This window comes from Neoarius graeffei, chromosome 13 (assembly GCF_027579695.1).
Source record: "Neoarius graeffei isolate fNeoGra1 chromosome 13, fNeoGra1.pri, whole genome shotgun sequence".
Taxonomy (NCBI): Eukaryota; Metazoa; Chordata; class Actinopteri; order Siluriformes; family Ariidae; genus Neoarius; species Neoarius graeffei.
Genome location: NC_083581.1, coordinates 60,290,096 through 60,313,464, shown reverse-complemented (window position 1 = coordinate 60,313,464; position 23,369 = coordinate 60,290,096). Strand labels below are relative to the sequence as shown.

Here is a 23,369-nt window from a genome sequence, read left to right as displayed (position 1 = left end):
CCTTCAATCCAGAAAAATGAGCTGCCTTGATTATCTAGGAGGTAGGTAGCTTGGGTCAATACCTTGTGGTTATGGTAGGCTGTGCGACTAGTGTGCAGACTGGCCAGAAGGCCTTTGGTCTGCTGCTGGACTCCAGCAGGAGTTGGCATGGACAGCAAAAGGGTGGCTAACTCCAGAGCTGGAGCTTTGCTTTTCTCCTAAAATCATCCACAAAATGATGCAAACACTAATTTAAAAAAAATACATTTCATAATTATTTCTGTAGTTTCCCTATTGCAACTCAACATGCCAACGGGTGTAACCGAGTTTTACCCACCTTCTCACTGGCTGAACCAATTGCATAGCAGCTCTCTAGAGCTTCAAGAGAGCTGACCACCAACCTAGGGAGGGAAGGAAAAAGAGGCAAGAGTACATTAAGCCATGTTCATGTAAAAGTGAAGAATATAAAAGTTTTAAACCCACACAATTTAGAGCAATGCAAATAACTATCAAATGTTTCTTGCACATCACTGCACCAAAAATACACCCAGAAAAAGCACACAAGTAAGCAACATTATGAGCCGTCATGAAAGTGAAAATTGCTTGCATTTTTTTCTAAGCCATAGCAAGTTTAGTATAATAACTGCTTTGTTTTTGCCTTGTATGTGCTGACACACTCACACACACCATGCAAACAAGCAGAAAAAGGGCGGTTACTAACCGGTCCAATGTTGATAAGGACTCAGTTTCGCAACTTTATTTTATTGTTTTTGGGAGCAAAGAAAAAGAAATATGTGTGAGGATCACAGAAAGAAACAAGTAAAAAATGATTTGTATGTAACAGAAGACATGTAAGCATGCAACCACAAGTCATTATGAAGGTAGCCATGCACTGGACACACCACACACTCCTCCACTCTACATCTCCCTGCTCTCCTTGCATTGTTTATTGTTAAAGCAAATTTAGCAAAATATACTAATCACATAAAGACAAGACAATCTGCATTTAAAAAGACATTAAATTAAAGGAAAAAAAAAAGAATTTTAGATTCAGGTAGATAGATGTGTAGGCTGTCCTGAAGTACTGATTATGTTTTGAATTAGGGCTAAGTAGCAGGCTAGGCTCACCTCTCCAGTACTGTGCCGCTGGTGGAAGTGGGTGTGGTTATATCGTTATCGCCAGTGCCATTGCCTTGGTTCAAGTTGGGGCTGCACACGTTGTTGACTGAGGCAGAAGGGAAGTCCTCGGGGGGTTCATCAGGCCACCCAAACTGCTCTTTGGTTTTACCATAGATCTTAATAGAGTCCAGCATTGTTACTCCTGTAGGATCTACAGACGCCCCAACTGTGGTCAGACACAAAGAAAGGAAGAAAACATCAAATAACGCAGACTGATATCACAGTCCTATAGAACACAGTCTAGAAAGCGGGGGGAGGGAGATATTTACTGAAAATGGAGAGCTTTTTGTCAGCCTGCAGGGCCTCTTCTCGTGTGAAAGGCAGATCAAACCAACGGGAGCGAGTCAAGTTCATCTGCGTCGTGCGGCCAAAGATCTCAATGTATGATGGAGCTCTTTCTATGGCCTGAGTACCAACCTGCACCCTCATACCCGTCATCACCATAGAGCTGTTATTGTTGACCACCTCCACTGTAAATCCACCAGGCTGAGAAGAAAAAAAAAAAAAAAAACACAGATGCTGCTTTTACTCTGAAACATACTGGCTTTTTGAACATGCTCATAGTCTGCTGGGAAAATATTCATTATTAACACAAAATCAATGCAGTATCATTATTTAAAAGAATTTTTTTTTTTTTTACCTTGGTGTTGGCCACATACATCCCAGAGGAGTTGAGGCGGTGTTTGATTTGCTGCCCGTTATACACCTGAAGTAGGTCATTGCCTCCAAACTCCACTTCTGTGAGCTGCTGATTGTGTTCAAAGAAATCCACAGGGAAGGTCACCTGGCTAGATGTGCGTGTTGCTGCAAGAGTGACAAAGTCCAAGATTTAACAGAGATGAACGGAACAGGTTGAATATTGAATGTTTTGGGGTTGAACAATTAACAGGATCATAAGGGGTGTTCACACGGCACATATTTGCATCGATGCTGCACCGATGTATTTTGTTGCGATATATCTTACACCGGTGTAAATTTTGTGGAGCGTTCACACGTCACAAACCTGCTTACTAGAGAGAAGCGTGTTAGCACCGGTGCAGCCCCACTTGTGTTCACACTATATGATAGTAATAATGCGGAAATGAAATATGCGCATGCGTGAAAATGTACTTCCTTTTCCCGGTTGTCATGGCATCACCAAGCACCAGGAAAACAACGTGGATGAAGACACCAGTGTTGCCAGATACTGCTGACGTTTTCCAGCCCAAAATATGTTCAAATCCGCCAAAATGCACTTAACACCGCCCAATCTGGCAACACTGGAAGACATGCAGTTCTGTTGTTGTTGATATTCGCCATTTTGGAAGTGCAAAATACCAGGATGCAAATTATACAATGCCCGTATGTAATCAACTCTCCTCACGCGTAGCGAGTCTACCCCTGTAGCGTTCAGACGTCCCATTTTATAAATCGGTGCTGCCCCGCAAACTAGCATTTACTCCGGAGTAAATTTCTTAAACCACCTCCCGAGCAGGGTTAGATTTACACCGGTTTAAGCAGCTTTCAGGGGCGACACCGGGATAACTTTGTACCGTGTGAACGCTCTACCGGGGCAGCCCCGGTGCTACACCGGAGTAAAAGTTGCCGTGTGAACACCCCTAAAATTTCTGGCTTCCCCAATTCAACATCAGCTACTGATGAATATTGCTAAAATTAGCCAATTTGCTAAGGCAAGATTTTTTTTTTTTTAATGGGCTTGGGTGCTCACTAGAAATGTAATCATTTGGTTGCATACTCTGCGGGCATTTACTTGTCTAATTGTGGCTATAAGGATAAATATAAAATAGTTACCAAAACCTTTTCCAATATTACTGTACTTAAAAGTATTTCAAACTTAAAGGGCATATTCTGGACCAATTTCGTGTTTTTTTTTTTTAATATGAAAGTAGGTCCCTTTACACACTCATCCAGAAGGGTAATTTTGCACAAGGCCATCTGTCTACAGCAGGGGAAAAAAAAAAAAAGCGTCTGGAAAAATCCCAAGGGAGTCTGGAGCCAGATTCGTGGCATTACCTGCGGAAGCGCCAGCAGGCTGCGTGAGCTTTGTACGGTTTCAGTGCACAGCCTGTGTAGACCAAGCGCTCCCATTTCTCTCTCATTGTCCGGTCTTTTGGAAAACGATGAGTACTAATCCCATCAAGATTGGTGTTGCTACACCCTCCTACCATACATCTGTTACCCATTTTAATAATTATGTGATAACTTTCAAGAAATTTGCAGAAAACCACCAGGTCGTTTTCTCATAAACAAACCAGCGCTGACGTAGGATTCAGAGGGAGGCGTCCCACACATGACGTCACAAAAATCAATGTTTCCCGGGAAATCCAAATGCCAAGTTTTTTCAGAGGCGGACCAATTCGCCTCAAATGGCTTGATTTCAACTGAATTTTTCTGGTATTGCGCAAGGTAAAAAAATTGCAGAATGTTAGATATTTAACCAAAGTTTAATATAAAATAGGAGAATTACACTGATCTTGCTCCTGAATTTACCCGTGATATGCACTTTACAGGCATGTGAGCAAGGTTCCAAAAAAAAAAGAGAAATTTTTTAGTGTCAGATGATGACCCCGAAGGGGTCATCCCAACAACGCAAGTTGTCATGGGGAGGGTATGGGAGGATGTGCCCTCCCATAGGGGGGGGTCCGGGGGGCCTCCCCTGGGAAAATTTTTGCAAAATGAAGCTTAAATGGTGCCATTTAAAGCATACTTGAGGCCTTATCAAGACAATTTAAAGAGCAATCTAAATGACAGAATAAAATATAAAATATGCCAATTTCAGTGAAAATACAAGTCTCAATAACCATTAAAACATTTATTGACTGTAAAATGATTGAATCATTTAGCTTGAGCATTTAGCTTAGTTCATGATCAACTAAAAAATTTAAATAATTGTATATTTAATCTATAGACAAACTTTGTAATCACTGACATTGGCCCTTCTTAAAAATAAAATACAGTCCCATCACCATGTCCACCGATCACCAACATACCAAGTTCACACATTTCCAATACAAATATCCCTCATTATTATAAAATTAGGCGAGTTAGAAATAGGCCAGTGGCATGTGATAAATGGATTAGGAATTCAGATCCACACACGTAAAAATACTTACAAGATCAAGGTTCAATGTGTCACTGCAATTAAATTAGTAGGTTGCATATATTCCTAAAATCTAGGTAATTCTCAAATTATAAATCGTTACAGACTCGTACGTTTAAATTTTTAATTACTGATATTAATTTTATAACCCAAGAGAAAAAAATTGCTTTCGGATTTCATGACACATAATACGAAAAATACGAGTAGGAATTGCAACAAAATATATTTAATTTTCTAAATAATCACGATAATATTAAATACGTACCTGGTAAAGCATAGTTGGTTTTCTGGATGTGGACAAGTTGTTTGTGTTTGGCTCCGGACACATGATCATCGAGAGCGACTGACCCACGCTTCCCATAGTTAATTTCCTTCCGACAAATCTTGCAAAGGGCAAATCCTGGCTTGTTTACTTTCTCAATCACAGTACTAAGTTGTGTTTTATCGATTATTTTCTCTAACCAGGCCCATCGCCATGGATTTCTCACCCCCTTATCAATTTTCGTGACATCGGACTTCCACTCGACTTTCGCCATGTTTTCATGTTGATGATGGCAAACTCCTCGCACCGCGTGCTTCGATAATGCTTGTCTTAGTCGCTACAGCGTCGCTGTACGGAGCTTAGAATGGCGGGAAATCTCGTCGCTTCCGGGCCCAGTTAAAATCCGGAGAATACCAAACGAAATTTCGCAATGATTTTTTTTTTTAAAAACGAGATTGAAATACGCGGATATGACATTTTTACGCGAAAATTAACTTTCAAAAGCGCGGATTTTCGTGTTTTCGCGGAAATTTCACATGCCTGACTTTAAGGCTATTTTTAAGCTGCAGTGTGGTAGGACTTACTGGCTGCAGCAGATTTGCGTTTCCGGACAGGCTTCATAATACTGATGACGCCACTGGGCTGCAGAGATGGCTGGAGCCAGTAGGATGTGTTCTCCACATTGGCCATGTAGATTCGGAGGCTGCCGTCCTCACACAGCAAAATCATAGTAGTACGCTGCTGTTCATTACTGGCTGTGTGGCGAATGGCCACCATGTCCTGGATCTGTGCAGCAGAGAACAAGCATTCAGGATCATCACCCACACCCCCAAAATTTACTGCTGTGCTCTGACTTAGGACAAACCTTGGCTTTGGCAGGTAAAGTTTTGATCTCTTGGATCAGGAAGGTGTCTGGCTTCACCATGATGACCAGAGGGATCCCTGTGGTCTGCTGCACACAGCACACTAGCCCTGGGTGGTTCATTACCTCAGACCACTGACACAGAGCTGGAGAGGTTTTACTGCCTCCATTCGACCTTCATTCATGAATTTAAAAAATAAAAAACATTTTACATAAGGGAACACGTTTGATGGCTCTGATGCTGCAAGAAATTTCTTTACAGTTAAAACATCATATCCAGAAAGATATAAAGTAGTATACCCTTTAATGTTTATGGTGAATAGTCTTTGCATCTCCATGTTGCTACGGTTTACTGTGGCAGCAAAGGACTTGCCCTGACTGTAACTGAAGAAGAGCATCTGCAGCACGTGGGAGTAGTACACGGACACACCTCCTCCTGCCACCTGGCCATTGCTGTCCTGTGAGACCAAGCAACAAAGCAAACCTGTTGAGCTTTCTTCTAACCACAACAATGCATTTATGCTTCAAGCAGATATGCAGAGCCATGGCCTCCCTTTCGTTTATAAATGCTTCGAGACCTCAAGAATGGTACAGGAATAGTTTTAAGCGTTAACAATAAATCTAATGCCGCTTTTCCACTACAAACGCGGCTGAGTCGGGCTGAGCCGTGCCGTGCTGAGTCGAGCTGAGTGGGGCTGTTGGAGTTGCATTTCGACTACAACCGCGCTGAACCGTGCTGGCTGGAAGTGGGTGGACACATTGGGTGGAGTTAGCGAAAGTGGGTGGACGTCACGTGATGTCGTTAAGCAGCGCAAACAGTGACATCAGTGAGCTTTTAAGCGGTAGTCTCACGACCCGAATAGTAAACAATAAACATAGAGGACATGGAGTCGTTAGTGTTGCTGGTCTTGGTGCTGTGGCTTGTTGTCACCGACAACGCGGACAGATACTGGCAAGAGCGTATAGATGAGGCGAGGCGCATAAGGCTTCAGAAATTCTCGTAATTCGTAATTCTTCTCCTTCCGGGTTTGCGGTGTTTACAGATCCCAGCGCGCTCGCGGGGCGTGTGAGGGCATGTGAGGACACTCCTCCTCACCAATCAGTGCACAGGGGAGTGTCTGCTCACGCCCCCAGCCTCACTCGGCTCGCTTTGGCTCGCTTCAGCCCTACTCCAAAACGGTGCGAGTTTTAGGGGCTAAGCAGGGCTGAAGCGAGCTGAGTCGTGCTGGTTTTTGGTAGTCGAAACGCGAGCCGTGTCGGGCTGAAGTGAGCTGAAAAAGGGTAGTGGAAAAGGGCCATAATATAGTAAGCTTTACAACTGAAGCGATTCATATACGTAGCAGTCTGAGTGAATGACATTGACGTCCGTGACGTCACAGCAGGAAGTCTATTGGTCTCATCGCCATTCCTGCTATACTAAAACAGAGCTGAATGCAACTCCAAGCTTCCATTTTGAGCTAATTTATCACCATGCCACGTAGATGTGTTGCTGACAGGTGCAGCAACACGACAGAAGGTGGATTTACGTTGCAGTCATGGCCCAAGAAGGTTCAAACTGCAAAGATTTAGACGCATTTAGCGAGAAGTTCACAGGCACATTGGGGGGCTATGAAGTGGTCCCTCCTCTGCTCTGCACATTTTACTGAAGACTCGCATGAGACCTTTGATCTGTTGAGGAGTGTTGGCTATAAGCCTGTATTGAAAGAGGGTGCAGTACCAACAATTAAAGAAAACTACAAGTATGGTTTTTTTTGTTTTAAAAAGGAAAGCGAGTTCAGTTCCACCAGTCCTCCCGGATTGAGCCGAGGGTTGTTGCTAAAACACGGGATGGGACGTATCGCTCGAGCAGTGACCTCCCCGCGGTTGTTGCTAAAACCGGTGACGTTCCGTTCCGTCCTGGGTTTTAGTAATTGCCTGAGCCGAGCAGTAATGGCGGAGTACTCAGTATGAAGAAAATGGAGAATGAGTGGACCAGCCGTCTGATTTCTTCACTGGATATCGCCGCCATCTCGCCTTTATGTGGAAGAAGCGAATGAACGGAGAACTGAACGAACAACTGAAATTCAGATTGTTTCAAAACAATCAGCCACAAGATTTGCCTTCAAGAAGCGAGAACACAGATGGGTAAGCTCCGACTCTCATTTGGATATAAAAACAAAAAACACATTGTTTACCTGAATTTAGATTAATACATGCAACTTATATTGTGCGTTTAAGTTAGCGGTATAGGATTATTTAATTTGCTTCAGAATGTGATTGTCTCAGTTCATCTGATTATTTAATTAGCCTTTTACGTTTTATCAGTGAAAATGTATGCATGTACATGTATGCTGCATAAGTTATAACACCTATATTTTAATGAGAGTCAACCCACAATCAATGAAGTCAAATCAGTCTTAGTTGAGCAAGTCGGTAATGCTATTTCTTACTTTCACCATAAATTTTTATTGATATGACTTTGGTCTACAGCTGTCGAAGGCCTCGGCCTTAAAACCGGTTCCTGCTGTGACGTCATGTACTCAGGGTTGGCTGGCTCAGCGGGGCGCTCAAATGCCAACTTTGTGGTCGATTTTAACTCTCAAAAATATATTTTTTAAATTCCCATTTATGCAGCATACAAGAGTCAAGGATGGAGAGACTATCCACTCAGAAATTTATTTAAAAATAAAGGTTCTGCGAAGGCGGCACGGTGGTGTAGTGGTTAGCGCTGTCGCCTCACAGCAAGGAGGTCCGGGTTCGAGCCCCGTGGCCGGCGAGGGCCTTTCTGTGCGGAGTCTGCATGTTCTCCCCGTGTCCGCGTGGGTTTCCTCCGGGTGCTCCGGTTTCCCCCACAGTCCAAAGACATGCAGGTTAGGTTAACTGGTGACTCTAAATTGACCGTAGGTGTGAATGTGAGTGTGAATGGTTGTTTGTCTCTCTGTGTCAGCCCTGCGATAACCTGGCGACTTGTCCAGGGTGTACCCCGCCTTTCGCCCGTAGTCAGCTGGGATAGGCTCCAGCTTGCCTGCGACCCTGTAGAACAGGATAAAGCGGCTAGAGATAATGAGATGAGATGAATGAGGTTCTGCGTATCTCCTTTAAGCATCTGTATATACAAAGTAAGAGATGAACTACCTTCAAGTCTTCATGGGTGATCTCCAGCACGTTGGTAACGTAGAACGGGCCGTGCTGAGCACTGCTAGTTTCATCCATCACCTGAGTGTACATGTAACCAGCTGAAGACATAATGACGATGATGTTTTTACCCTCTTCACTGAACAGGAACGTGGCATCTCTGATCTTTGAGCTTGGAAGCAGGAAGTAATACATGGGACTCAGAGCATCCACAGATAAATCGTAGATCTAGAAAGAGAAGCATAACCCATAGTTATGAAATTAAAAGCATCCATGATGTGTGTGAATTACCCCGATTATGCTTTGCAAATTTAAGGCTGAAGTATCAATTTGAAGAGAATGGTTAACCTTCACAAAGTCAGCTGTGATGATGGCTAGTTCTGTTTGAGATCCAGGCAGCCAGATGGCCTTGATTATGAAGTTGCCGGTTGCTAGCTGAGGATGCAGTACCAGATGATCCGACACAGAACCTGTACTGCTGAACGTGAGGACATGACAGTCCTGCAAATTGAAGAGACATAAGAATGGACAGAGATGTAGCGCAAGCAGGCATGCAAACTGGTCAGGGGTGAAAAAGGTGAGAAGGATGCACGGGGACACGGCACGCGCGCAAAAGTACATTTCGTAGTCTATGTTACAAAAAAAATTGCAACCAGTGACATCTTGAATTTAATACAGTACAAAATAACTTTCCATAAACGTGTCTTAAGTTACTGTTGAGTGGCCGGTAAATTGTACCATTTATTTGTCAGTGGCCGGTAAAGTTTGATATTTTGTGAAGTTAATTTTCACCCGTGTACAACACAGTGGGCCATTTACAAAAAGGTATATATTACTGCCTGTGCTATCTAACAGACCTACCCCAGAGGACACACCTGGCCAATCCCTGTCTGTCAATTTTCTTAAAGACATCACCTATGTGAAATCAGGGGCGGATCTAGAAAAATATTTATGGGGTGGCAAGAGGGGGGCAGGAATTTTTGAGGGGTGTCAACGTATTACAGACATGTATATATACTGAATTTAATCACAGTTTGACGACAAATAGTATGTACATACTACAAAAGGGCACATACTGCCATTTACAAACTCATACAGATAAACTTAATCTCATGCCTTTATTGTTCACGAAGAACACACATTCTCAGATGAGGTCTATACCGTTTCTGGACAGTTTTATACTGTATATGCAAAAGAACAGACACTAAAAAACAACAATAACAACACTGCTTCAAGTTCAGCATGATTTAAACCATTTACACCAGTGTCACATTTTATAGTTTTTTTTCCTCACGCTTTGTAAAGGCTCACCAGTGAGCAGAACATGAACTTGTCATGCCTACAACAGCTGAATGCGGCGATTTCCATGTTGCTCAGCAAAACGCTTTACAAATTTATCAAGATCTAATGCTTTTGTGCGCTTTGATTCAATGCTGAGTACAGCCAAACTTGATAGTCTCTTTTCTGTCATAGTCAACCGCAAATAAGTCTTTATGAGCCTGAGAGATGAAAAACTTCGTTCACAGGATGCACTGCTCACAGGCAAGACAACCGCTATTTTACACAACCTGAACAACTCAAAAAAAAACATCATCATCATCTTGGTATGGGTCCAAAAACAGTGAACTCCATGAGAGTGGTAGGACTCTCCTGTTCCCCCTTTTTTCTGTCTAGTACTCTCCTCGTCTGATGTAACTCATGTTTAAGATCCTCAATATTTGAATCATAAGCTTCAGCCAATAGCAATGTTTTCCTTGACAGACGGTGAATCAATATTAACTTTTGTGGCCGACTTTACACAAAACTAATGTCAGACCTAGCTAACATTAGGCCAAAAAAAAAAAAAGTGTGTTTCAGGTAACATGAAATACTAAAATAAGGTCGGTAGGTAGGAAATTTTTTTTCTTAATTTGTTTTATCTTGTTCGAAAAAATTAACACAAGTAAACATCTTACAAAATAGTATTTTGGCACAGAATCCTTTATACCACACATCATAATAAAATAAGTGTTTTAAATCTTTAAACGAATAAAAAAAATATCGCAAGAGTTCGAGTTATGATCTGCGGAAGCGTATTGCTGCCACACTCAAAAAAAAAAAAATTGGCTTAGACTCAAGTAATTACGTGAAAAGATATTGTTAACAGAGTTATCACGTTTTTACAATATATTTATCATGTAATAACATATCACGTTATTTCATGATACGAAATTATCACGTTATTTCATGACATTTTCATGTGATAATGTGAAAACACCTTATCAAGAAATAACGTGAAAATATGGTTTAACGTCCTAGGCTCGGCTACTTCCATTAAAAGCAGACGGCCTCGCCTAGCCTACTGTAAACTTGGGTCGAGCAAAAACACCGAGCAAAAACATGGCTGAATCCTGAATGACTCCTATTTGTATAAATAGGGGACTACATAGGCGGCAAAATGTAGTGGTGTTTTTCCCTGCCATGGAAGTGCACTTGTATACTGAAGAGGAAGCAATTTGCATTACAGCCAGGAGGGCTGATAGAAGTGGCAAAACATTTTACTTTTTATCGTTTCTTTCACAACTTGAATGCGTTGAAACAAAAAATTATGACAAACTAACGCCGCTTACACTAAAATATCGAGGGAAATTTGTAATAAAAACTTTACGGTCGGCAATTTCGACGCGGAAATTCTCGATCGGTCGGGTTACCGGAAACACACTTTTTTTTGCCTTACATGTATAGTTAGCTAAATAACCTTCTCCAACCTGATTTTTATCCTCTCAAAATCAACATCGCAACTATGCTAGCACTGTTCATTCATTATAATTTCATTTTTTGATAGATAGTTAATCAGCTTTTACCCCTTTCCTCCCGTGTCTCCTTTCCTCGCGACTCCTGGCTCCCTCGCTTCGCGCCTCTCAATTTTCCAAAACAACCAATCTCTGGCATTATCTCGTGCTGCATTCGCTGCAGTCAGACATTGGAAATTCGCGCATGTAAATGTCAAATTGGCCGTAATTTTTCTTTGAATTCGTCGCTGCCAACTGGGGTAGCAGCAGGGGTGGCAAGGCTTTCTTTTAGAGTGGCATATGCCACCCCGGTAGATCCGCCCATGGTTATTCACCCCCGAGCGCGCTGGAAACTGTTCCATTGGTATTCAGATTCAGTCGCGAGATGAGGTTGCCAGATCTCTCTATAAAAAGGTGACTTTGCGGTCTGAATCTGTGGAATATTCGTAAGCGAGGACTGGCAACCAGCAGTGGGTTGTGCACCAGCTGATCAGAACTCCAATGGAAAAGAAGCGTGTTAGTAACTGTTAATCTTGATTGGCTGTAACCTTGTAAGTGAAATGTTTGGCAACAATAGCGTTGTAGCCTGCCTACCCCCCCCCCAAAAAAAAACTCTTCGGATCTACACGATTCACACAAGTGACCTATTTTGGGACCAAAACGGCGAATTTCGCCGAAAGGTGAGGAGTTTGCATGTGTGGCAAGCATTTTTATCCATTAAAAGAGTTCCTATTAAAATATATATTTGCAGACTTGCATTACCTTGAGGCCACAAACAGCAAGGTAGTCCTCATTACATGGGTTTCCAGTCAGGCTGAGGACCGTGAAGGGCACAGGTGCTGAAGCCAGGCGTGTCAGAGTCAGTTTCCTTTTACTGGAGTCAGCTTGCTTCAGGAGAGCCGATAGCTGCAAGACTGTAATCTTTGGAGGGGGGGGGGAGGAGGAGTTAGTTACAAAAATGTATTTTCAGCTATGGGAAACCATTAACAGGGATACTCATCAGTAAACTTACCTTTCCCTTCTCATGGCTGACAGCAAGGTGTTGTCTGCGTCCATGGGGAGAAGACAGCACGCACATGGCCACACGACGCAGAACGTGAGCACTGATGAGTTGCCTGATGGTCTGGCCCTGATCACCACTATAATTCATCCTTACATTCTCAAATGCACCCTCCTGAGAGCCCAGAGTGGGAACCTTGACAAACCACAAAACATAAAACTCTTAACTGAGCAAAAAAAATGTGACGCCTCACCGAATCCAGGGACACGTCGGCCGAAACGAATCCGAGATGATCGCAACAGAAGCTTTTTTTTCGAAATTTGTGATTTTTGTTTTTTTTTCCATCATGTGCAAACTGAGATCTTGAAGAATGCAATCAGTATTTCAGATAATAGATTGTTTTGTTGGAAAAGCATACATTTTTTGTTGCAAATTGTCTCGTTTTTGTCAGGACTGTAGCCTGCTGGGGGGTGTGGGTAAATTACCATATAGGCCATTCACATGATGATTTAAGTCTTTTGTTTTGTTTTTTTTCGCCAATCAGCTGTATGATACGAGCTGAGCTCGTGGCTACTTAAGCTGCATACATGCATGTAATTTCACTATGGAATGAGCAAGCTAAACAGAGTGCAGAGGAGCTGAAACACCTCAAAGCAAACAGACACATGGTATTTACATCGGAGATCACCATTTCTAGCAAAAAAAAAACCCAACCAAAAGGAAGCTAGGATTACATTCCATTGGAGGCATTGGTGTGTGCAAGGCGCCGTTTCTCTTTCTGATGGGGTGAGTTTATTAATCTAAGGCTGTGTGGTTATTTTTGCATGTAACGGAGAGTGTTGTGGTTTGATTAAGCCTAGGTCACAACCGGACGTACGATTTTTTGGCCGTGTGATTTTTGGCGTTTCCCAAATCGCTGCGTTTTTTTTTTTGTTCGTGGAGAAAGACGCACGTTGGCCTTAAGTTTGTCTTGCAACCTGAAAAAAACGTAAGCGCCCGTAGAATTTGTTTGACATGACAAAGAACCTCTGCGGCCGGTCTGCGGCTCGAAAATCAGCACATCACACGCGCCTTCCGTGCGTTTTTTGCATGTAGACCGGCCATAGGAGCACGTATGGCCGGTTGTGACCGAGGCTTTACATGAAACTAGTGTTGTGTTAGTTGTGTCATCATCGTGCTATCTTTCTTACGGTGTGAGTAATTTTTCAACCACAAAACGTTAAAGTATACTTTAGGACTTATTTTTGTACTTCATAATTGTGTTGGGCATACTTTGCATGGAAGGAAAATTGACGTGGTGATCTTTGTTTACATGAAAGTAGTATCGTGCTAGCTCGTAGGGGGTAGGGCTTTCCTTAATATCATGCAAATGAGCACCATTATGTGCCCGCCCTACACCCAGAGTAACTGAGATGGAAAACTTTGAGGGCGATTTTCTCCCTTCCCTGTTTTAAGAGGTATGCACTTTCAAAAGGCCACACATTCTTCAAATATTGTCAGATCTCCACATGGAAGGCATCATTGGAAAGCTTAGAAACTGTACTTTCTGAATCTGTCAATAACTCAAAATGCCCCCGGGCGGACACGTGTCCCTGGATTCAGTCAACAAGTTCAAGTCCAACATTCAGACTCCTTGCTGGTGCTTATGACATTGTTTGTACCATGAGCTGGTCAGTCATCTCTACAGTCTTATCCTGAGTGTGTAGTTCATTGAGAGCATGCTGAGCACGGCTGCTGCTGCCCACAGCCGAGTCTTGCTGGAAATTGGTCTGGATGGCATCCATTAGGAAGCTCAGCAGGTCCAGCACCAGGGTTGCTGTTGACGAAGTCGCCTGAGAGACGTGAACAAGAAACAGGCAAATGGTTCAAACAACCAAAAACAAGACATCTTTCCATTTATAAACAAGTGAAGAGCTCTTCCAAAACGCGATAAACGCCAAAAAAAAAAACAAAAAAAAAAAACTTCATCGCACTATTCTGCTGTGTACAGAGCCTATTCACTGCTCCATTAATGTTTCATGCCAAATCGCTATATTTCCTTGTTTATACGTGCTGCAAATTGTAGTTTCTCTCCAAAACACGATAGGCGCTACACCTGTTTTTTGGCTGAGTGCGACATTTCCTCTAGACCAATCAGAGTTCGGTCAGCGCTCTACACTATCCCACAAAGGTGGCGCCCTGAAGCAAGGAGTTTTGTTTGCTTGTGTAGCTTCTTGAGCACAAATAACTTGTGTAAATGGTGGCTGTTAATACTTTTGATGGTTCTGAAGAACCTGCGAGACCTACACCAGGTGGTAGAAGACGTCGTTTAAACAAAAGATAACCATGAACGAGAGCAAACTAAGAAAACGTGCTATTCTGGTGGCGGGCTGATTCCTGCCGTTGGATGTAAACACACTGCTGCCAAAAACTTTTGCCATGCAGGTAAATTAACACCTGATGACCTCGTCATGAATTTTGAGAAGTTTTATGACAAACCTGGTAAGGTTGAACAGGACAAGGCTCTACTGTATTTTTATCAGTGTTGATTATTGTTATTTAAGGTGGCACTTTGAACGGATTGCGTTTAAAAAATTGAACTAACTGGCCATTTGTTTAGTTACTTGTTTTCTGTGGTGGACAGTCTTAAAACGTAAGCTTAAACATAAATGAATGAATGTTAAGTATTTATATAATTTATTTGATTTTATTATAAATTGTATGATGAAAGTTCCTGATATTATACATCTACAGCATGTTCTCTTGTTTTAAAAACAGAAAAACAGAAAAAATGAATGGATTTATAGCATTTTGAAAAAAAAAAGAATGAGTGGATTTATAATCAATAACGTTGTTAGATTTGACAATTATTGTTGAAAATGTTCAGACTGAACCAACTATCTATTATAACAGGATAAATGAAATATTTGCAAAAATTTACGGGTCTGGGTAAATGTCATTTTTCTGAAAACAATCAAAATGGATTTATAGCATTTTGGAAAAGAGCTCTACAAGTGTAATGTAAAGAACATCACTGAAATCTTGGTGACTCAGTGATGCAGTGTGTGTGTGTGTGTGGGGGGGGGGGGGGGGGGGGGGGGGGCATAACAGACCACTCACACCTGCTTTAAACTGCAAATATTAGTGTAGATATCCTTACATTTGAATCAAATTAATATATCTTTTTGCAAACACCATAATAGCTAGCCAGCCAGCTGGAAGTGTATGCCCAGTTAGAAAACAGAATCTGTCATGGTTACATAACTTCATATTGGCGGATACAAAATAAGAAAATTTTAAAACTGAAAAAATCCCACCTACACTATGCACCACCTTGCTAGCACCCACGTGCAATGAAGCGGTGCTACAGGTGCTCTAGCCCCTGCCCCTTTTCTGTTTGCTGTCCAAAGTGCCCTTTTCATAGGGACTGTTTTTTTTTTTTTTTTTTTAATATTTGTAAAAGATAAGTTAGCTCCAACATCAATATTCTCTACAATTTGACAATAATATATGAAATTATAGATTTATAAAATAACGTTTTTCTATGTAAATGCGGGCATCAATCCGTGACGTCATGCATTCAGTGAGCCTCCGTGCAGAAAGCGCATGCAGGCGGTTGACAGTGGGAGACAGTGCGAGGAACGGCATGGTAAGGTCACACTGAAAGTCTCCTTTCATTTCTTATCTGAACATGCAATATTGTGCAGCTTAGAACACAACAGTAAATGCGTAGGGTTGTTTATCACTTAATGAAGCCGCCTAGGCTATATTTAAGCCGTTTGCTCCATCCATTTCATTAACGTGGCCGATTCGGAAACTTTAGTTTGAACGACGGCGTTAATAACATATTCTAGCAGCTTCGAAAACTTAAAGTGCCATTCCACCATTGGATGTATTCTTTGGCATAAAATACAATATATTTTGACAACATATATAAATGGTATCACTAGATAGAGAAATCTTTTAGCTTCAAAATGATATATCAAACATCATTTTTTGACAACGACAAGTATATTAATTTTGCGACCAAAGTCACCTACCCTTTTAATTTCCGCGCGTGATGTCATCGGCAGGTTCCCCTTCTTGTGTACCACGTGACGTGGCACATATCAGCAATGGCGGATGGAACACGATAAAAATAATACCAATAAATCTAGCTAACTGAAAGATTAACTCAATTTTTTGCAATTTTTTTGGCCCCCATATACGAGGAGAAATGACTCTCTCACTTTGGGGGTTTCCTGGTCTAAAAATAGACCAACACGTGGTACACAAGAAGGGGAACCTGCTGATGACATCACGTTTCACTACCGTGCGGAAATTAAAAGGGTAGGTGACTTTGGTCGCAAAATTAATATACTTGTCGTTGTCAAAAAATTATGTTTGATATATCATTCTGAAGCTAAAAGATTTCTCTGTCTAGTCATGTTGTCATAAAATATATTGTATTTTATGCCGAACAATGCATCCAATGGTGGAATGGCACTTTAAGGCTGAATGACGACGTCCACAACATATTCTATCAAGACACACAGAATGTTCAGTTGCAATTGAAATTTCGTTTTGAATAAAGTTAACTTGTGTGAAAAATTTGTTCCAAGTGCCCTTTTTTGAATGTTGAGCCCCTGCCCCTCCAAAGGTCTTTGCACGGCCCTGCTTGCTCGTCAAAAGTGCCATCAACAGACGTCTAGAAATCCACTTCATTCACTGCAAGCAACAAGAACTTTTGTCCTCCTTTTTCACACCAAGAAGTACAAGGTATCCCATGTAGCGACCATGCTTACCACTTGGGCTAGAAGGTCCTCTCTGCAGCCTTCGATGTTTTTGCACACACTGCTTTTCTTGGGCTTCTCTTCATCGCTGCTCCTGCCATCACAGATGGTGACTTTGCCCTTGTCAGCAGGGGAAGCACTCTGATGCCGGATGGCACTTTCAGGCATGCGTAGCTCACTCTGGAACGCGGAGGACTCCTTCATCGTGGAGCTCATTCCACTGCTGGGACTTCTCTTCACCAGAGCCTGGGCAACAAACACACACAACCAATTTCAAATATATGGACAAAACGTATTTAAAACACTTATTTCATTTAAAATGTTAAATGGGGTACCATGGAGTACAAGAGGAGTTAACGGACCAAGCTTGATTTTTAACAGTACATATCAGAGTTAACTGAACATACTGATTAGTTTTGCATGCTTTGGGACTCCATTAAGACCTGGATTATAATTGACGTGTGCGCACGTACAGTAGAAGCAGCAACAATACAAACAGCACTGCTCATATTTATTTGCATACATTATAGACGCAGACTATCTATGTAATCTGGTGAATTAATAGTGACCCCCACTAGATGGCATGGAGTTGCTGTAAAACAGCCTGATCGTCAGCGGAGGTGGAAAGTAACGAATTACATTACTCACGTTACTGTACTTGAGTAGCTTTTTTGTGTACTTGTACTTTTTCAAGTAATTTTTAAAGAGTGTACTTTTACTTAAGTATGTTTTCTTTTAAGTAGTGTACTTCGGTACATTTTACATCACAACCGTTACTGAGTAAAAAATAAATAAATAAAGGCTAAAACGGAGAAGGGGAAACACGTTCTGGAAATGAATCACGGGAAGGACAGTTGTCGCGCGCGCGAGTCTCACACAGACGATGGCGGACATGGAGGAGACCGAGGAACCTGTGGTGGACGACCCTGCAGAAAACGCAATTTCTTCCAGTAATGAAGTGCACCCCTGGCCCTACATACGTGATCACTGCAGCTTCGTAGAGAAAAGGGGTGACAGTTTCATTATGCAATGCAGATTATGTGCGCCCAAGAAGACAACCATTGCGGCATACAAAAATTCGACGTCTAATCTGCGCAAGCATGTTGAGGTAAGTATTGTCATTGGCATCATAATGTTTCCTTTCCATAGTAAAACCGACAATAGGCTGGTTATATTCCAAAAATAGTGGCTGGCATTGCTAATGTTGAAGTAGCAATCTGTTGGTACTGTAACATAACGGTAACTAGTCTGTTATTCGGTTGGCTAATCACAAAAGTTAAAAAAATCTCATAAAAAAAAAATCTATGGCTTGGCCATGGTATTGTATTGACCTTTTTTGTTTGTCTCAGTTTTAATGCAGCATTATCCTAAGCATTCAATTTGATACACTTCCTTTAAATAAAACATCTGGGTTGAGATGTACATACATCCTTGTTTCCTCTTCTTTTTCATTTTTGCACAACACAATGGAGGCAGAAAACACCCATTGTTAAAAGTAACGTTTTACTTTTACTCAAAGTACACTTTAAATGATCTACTTTTTACTTTTACTTGAGTAGATTTTTTTGTCTGGTAACTTTACTTGTACTTAAGTAAAATTTCATCAGCGTAACAGTACTTGTACTTGAGTATAATATTTTAGTACTCTTTCCACCTCTGATCGTCAGGTTTCCAAGTAAAGCTGTAAAATGTTTAGTACTTTCATGCACAGCTATGTTAAACACACTGATATGCAGTTTCTCCACCACCATCATCATTATTTGTGCCTCAAATCGAAAATTATGACCTTGTATTAATAAGAGTGCTCTGAGACGACAAGATCCCCCGCTGGCAATTATGTCATAACTCTGGTAAAATGTGACTGAATTGAACGAAATTGCGATACGCAGATTACTGACATGTAACAAAGAATCCGGTCAAGTTTCGTGAAATTCCTCCAAAAAATTGTGAGGAAAGTTGATTTCAGAAAGCAAGCACACCTTGATGAAATTGCCAAAGTTTGTTAATAACCAAGGCCATAACTCTGGTAAAATTGGCCCAAATTAAATGAAATTTCAATACAACTGTCATAACACAATGCCTTTTGCCAAGTTCGGTGAAATTCTTCCACAAACTGTGAGAGGAGGTGATTTCAGAAGAACGTACACGCTCATGAAATTATCAAAAGTACAAGTTATTTAATCAAGGGTCAAAACTCTGGTAAAATTTAGTCTGGCTAACGCAACTTCAAAGCTCTGCGAGCATTTGGTCTGGCATAGATATTAAGCCCAACCGTTTCCCAAAGCGCGTGGTTGACCCGCCTCCCTGAAATGCCTCAGTTTGCTACTGGTCGAAGCCAGAAAAGGCTGAGACGAAGCTTAAACCAATCACATCACTCTTTCCTCTAACGTATGTGATGCGACGGAAACTGCTTGAGTAACAGGAAGAAGGAGGAGCTGAAGAGGAAGAGGACGATAATAGCGCGATCAAAGGCGAGACGACCACAACGATAGGATTCTCGCTGAGCCCCATTGATTTGGCTACCAGCGGGGCTAACTGGTAGATTAAACTCTTACCGAAGCCGCTCGGGAGCAAGGCGAAAACATCCTTCCTTTCAATAAATACCTCCAGGGCTGCTCTTTGCTCTGTTTTCAATGAGAACTTCCCGTTGAATGCTTTCAATACAGCATCTACCGCTGTGTCAAAGGCTTGCCGCTGCTCCATGTTCGTAATGTTTCTAGTGAATGAAGCGCTTCCGGCATTGTTTACAGAATCTATCTATGGCTTCCGGTTGCAGTTCTACTACGTCACTGCCTTGAACATGCCTCTACCCAGGGCCGTTGGAGATGCTCAAAGTTGATTGGCTCCCGATTTTTCGGGAGCTTGGAAGAGCTGGAGATAGCTTGCCTTGCCAGACTAAGTTCGCAACAGCCCCGTGTTGCGTCACACTTAGGATGGGCGGGCCCAGGCTAGGTAAAATTGTCACAAACGAAATTAAATCGCAATGTGCGTATTACCGTCATATAACAAGGCCTTTTGCCAAGCTTTGAGAAAAATTGTGCCAGAAATTGTGAGAGGAGTTGATGTCAGAAGGTAAGCACACCTTCAGGAAATTGTGAAAGTACAAGGTTGTTAATCAAGGGTCACAAGTCTGGTAAAATGTGACCGAATTGAGCAAAATAATATGCGTACTACCGACATATAACAAGGCCTTTTGTCAAGTTTGGTGAAATTCTTCCAAAAATTGAAAGAGGAGTTGATTTCAGAAGGAAAACACTCATGAAATTGTCAAATTGTAATTTTGTTAATCAAGGGCTGTGACTCTGGTAAAATGTGACCAAATTTAACGAAATTACAATATGGGTAGTGCCGACATATAACAATGCCTCGTGACGTTTCGTGAAATTCCTCCAAAAATTGAGAGAGGAGTCAAGGGCAAATACAGCCCCAATTACATACCGTATAACGGCGCCCAAATTACGGGCTTGTCAAAAGGCCCAAAACAGAAGAAAAAAAAAATCCTGTTTCATAAGGGTGGAGAACCCAAAATATTTTTAAATTATTGTTAAATGTCATTTTATGGCATGTATATTTCAATTTGTTGTTCAGTCGCTTCATAACATGAAGTGAACATGAAATGCGTCTAGCGATTACCGTAAACCGTGTCCGAGTCTCTGACGTCTGAATGTCGTAAAATATACTTCTTTTGTTTATGTTGTGAAATTCTCAACGATTCATGATAACACGTGGCTGTCGGTTTGTGATACTGTTGATAGTATAGATTGACAAGTGGTCTTCATGCCGGGTCGTGGTAGACCTAAGACAACTGGTAAATCACACAAGAACCGCAGTTCATATCTTCATGGAAAACGCACAGTCGATGGCATTATTAAGTCTACAGGCGGGGGAATGGGGAGGTTTATAAATAAGTTTTACGGTATGTATTTGTTGCTAGAAAATATCTTGCACACAAATTTCTCTGTAGAAACTGATTTAATTCTAAGAGTAATAACTTTGTGTTGTAGAATGACTGTTATACCAATTATACTACTGGACCTATTATTAATATATGTAAAGACATACTACAAACTATTTTATGTGGTTATATTATATATTGATATCTTGTTTTATTTTAATTGATATATTGTTATATTGACATTCTAGCTTTTTTTGATATGCATCAATAGCTTAATTTAGACAGATACATATACATCATATTTTTGATATTTTGATTGTTCTAGATCATTATTGTTTCACTGTTTGAGATTTTAAAGTTCTCTGCTGCCCATACTCTTGTGCAAATAGATTGATATTACATATTGTTTCCCATTTTTCATGCATATATAAAAAAAAAAAAAAAATTCATGAACTATTTTTTAATCTTTATTTATTCAGAATGTTGGAGAAAACTTTTGACTTTTTAGATACAGCACTACTTTATACTTGCACATGATTATGTAATTTCTATTATTTTTATTGCTCGATATATTTATAATTGGTAAAAAAAAAAAAATTACTAAAGATGTGTCAAAAATTTTCAGCACGCTACGTGTGAAAATAGTAAAAAAAAAAAAATTTTTTAGGCTCGCTACGCTCGCCATGGTGCCCAAATTAAAAACCTGTCTTTGCCCCTGGGAGCTGATTTCAGAAGGTGAGCACCCTTGCCAGGACAGACGGACATCGCCACGTCATAATCCCCCTTCGGGCCTTTTGGCCAGCGGGGGATAAAAAGTATTCAAAAGTCTAGAAGATCCAGAAAACTGGCATGCAAGAGAGACTTTCAATAGATTTGATGTCTCAATAAGAAGTTTCTAAAATTCAAACACATAATGGGTAAAATGGTTAGTTTTAGTCCCTGTTGATTTGTACACAAGAATGTGATTTGAGACTAATTTGTTTAGTCCGTTGCAGACAGTGTCACATGATGCCAGCGAGTACGTTGGCACTGCACTACGCCGATACGTAGCATTAATTTCTGAGAACGCGCACAAGCAACTGCAGGATACATGCCACAGCGACCTTGCTACATGCTATCTTGTGTTTACGTATGCATATTTAAAAGTAATTATAATCCAGGCTTAAAGGGACATGCATGAGATGTAATGGCTAAACGTTAACCATAGCTAAAAATATTTAGATATTGAGGGAAATGTATCATACTGCTAAAATGATAAGCAAACGTGCTCTAATATTTTAGTGAACTGCCAATTAAAACTAATGTTGACATGAAAGAAATATATGATGATTCATGAAAGATATTGAAAATCCTGATGGGCTGGGGGGGGGGGGGGGGAGGGGGGAGAAAAAAAATAAATGGGATGAACTCATGACTTTCAATGATAACTGATTTGCAAGCCAAAGTTACCGCTGTTGTTCTTTTCCCATGATGACTTGAAGTATTCGGTCTCACCTGGCAGCTGCCATCCTCTTTGGCCCCGCAGTCACAGAAGAAAGAGCCGTATTTGGCATAGGAGATCTCATGGTCTTTGTGACAGACCTTGGCACACACTGTACACACACCTACCCCATCCACCATCTTACAGGTGTGACAATGATACCTGTGTATAGGGAAAGGAGAGCGGTAAGGGCAGGGCTGCAGTTTTAGATCAGTATAGTGTGTCACTGGAAGGGGGGGGGATGGGTACATATAGTAGATGGCTAGTTCTTCCATTACCAGTGCTGGTTCATGAACTCCTTCTGTGTAATGGTAAAGGTACAAAGCTTATTGCAAAGAGAATCCTCATCCTAGAAAACAAAACCCCAAACAGAAGCAAAAATTAGACTTCTCATAGCACGAAGTCCTGAAAGGCAGCCTCACGTTCGGGTTTTTAACCCTCTTGAAAGCAGAAAACTATACTGTTGCATTCATGAACCCTGACAGCAGACAAGTTTCTGACCGAATCCTCAGCCTGCGAGTCTTCCTCCTCCACGGCCAGCTCTTCCACCCAGTCCGAGTCCACCTCGATGGCCTTCTCCTCTCCCTCCATCAAGAGCTGGGATGAGCCCTGACCGCTGCTCTGCCTTAGTGCGTTCATCACATCTGCCAGGTATGAGATTATGTGGCATGCACACTCCAACATGCTGGTGTGCTGAAAAATAAACATCCCCCAGTAGAGTTCAGAAAATTTTCCTACTCCAATTGTTTAAAGACCAGTGTTTGTACAGACTGTTGTCATTAAATAATACAAACTTATGCTTACTTTTCCTTGTGAAACATTGGCTGTCACTTTCTCCACAACATTCTTCTGAAATAAATATTTCTTACTGAAAGAAGAAGAAAAAAAACCCACGTATTTAATTGCATGGATGCAAACGGCGCGCCTTTTGGCGGATGCCGCCTTTTTCACGGCTGTCTGGGGGACTTGTGTGAAT

At 41.4% G+C, this 23,369-nt stretch overlaps 1 protein-coding gene across 7 annotated transcripts in view; it reads right to left on the bottom strand.

Moving 5' to 3' along the window:
- Positions 1–23,369, bottom strand: part of ubr4 (ubiquitin protein ligase E3 component n-recognin 4) — a 154,517-nt gene that overhangs the window by 70,675 nt on the left and 60,473 nt on the right. For 4 of the 7 annotated variants that reach the window (XM_060938226.1, XM_060938228.1, XM_060938227.1 and 1 more), the window contains 19 exons: positions 23,198–23,261; positions 22,895–23,086; positions 22,672–22,742; positions 22,363–22,555; positions 17,031–17,264; positions 13,929–14,099; positions 12,280–12,462; positions 12,030–12,188; positions 8,845–8,997; positions 8,497–8,724; positions 5,683–5,840; positions 5,386–5,557; positions 5,105–5,306; positions 1,799–1,962; positions 1,428–1,644; positions 1,108–1,324; positions 701–733; positions 317–380; positions 63–197 (listed from right to left, as the gene is read on the bottom strand). In XM_060938226.1, coding sequence (XP_060794209.1) covers positions 63–197; positions 317–380; positions 701–733; positions 1,108–1,324; positions 1,428–1,644; positions 1,799–1,962; positions 5,105–5,306; positions 5,386–5,557; positions 5,683–5,840; positions 8,497–8,724; positions 8,845–8,997; positions 12,030–12,188; positions 12,280–12,462; positions 13,929–14,099; positions 17,031–17,264; positions 22,363–22,555; positions 22,672–22,742; positions 22,895–23,086; positions 23,198–23,261 — 3,010 coding nt within the window. The remainder of the gene's footprint in view (positions 1–62; positions 198–316; positions 381–700; positions 734–1,107; positions 1,325–1,427; positions 1,645–1,798; positions 1,963–5,104; positions 5,307–5,385; positions 5,558–5,682; positions 5,841–8,496; positions 8,725–8,844; positions 8,998–12,029; positions 12,189–12,279; positions 12,463–13,928; positions 14,100–17,030; positions 17,265–22,362; positions 22,556–22,671; positions 22,743–22,894; positions 23,087–23,197; positions 23,262–23,369) is intronic. The other 3 variants (XM_060938231.1, XM_060938229.1, XM_060938232.1) reach the window with 3 other exon arrangements.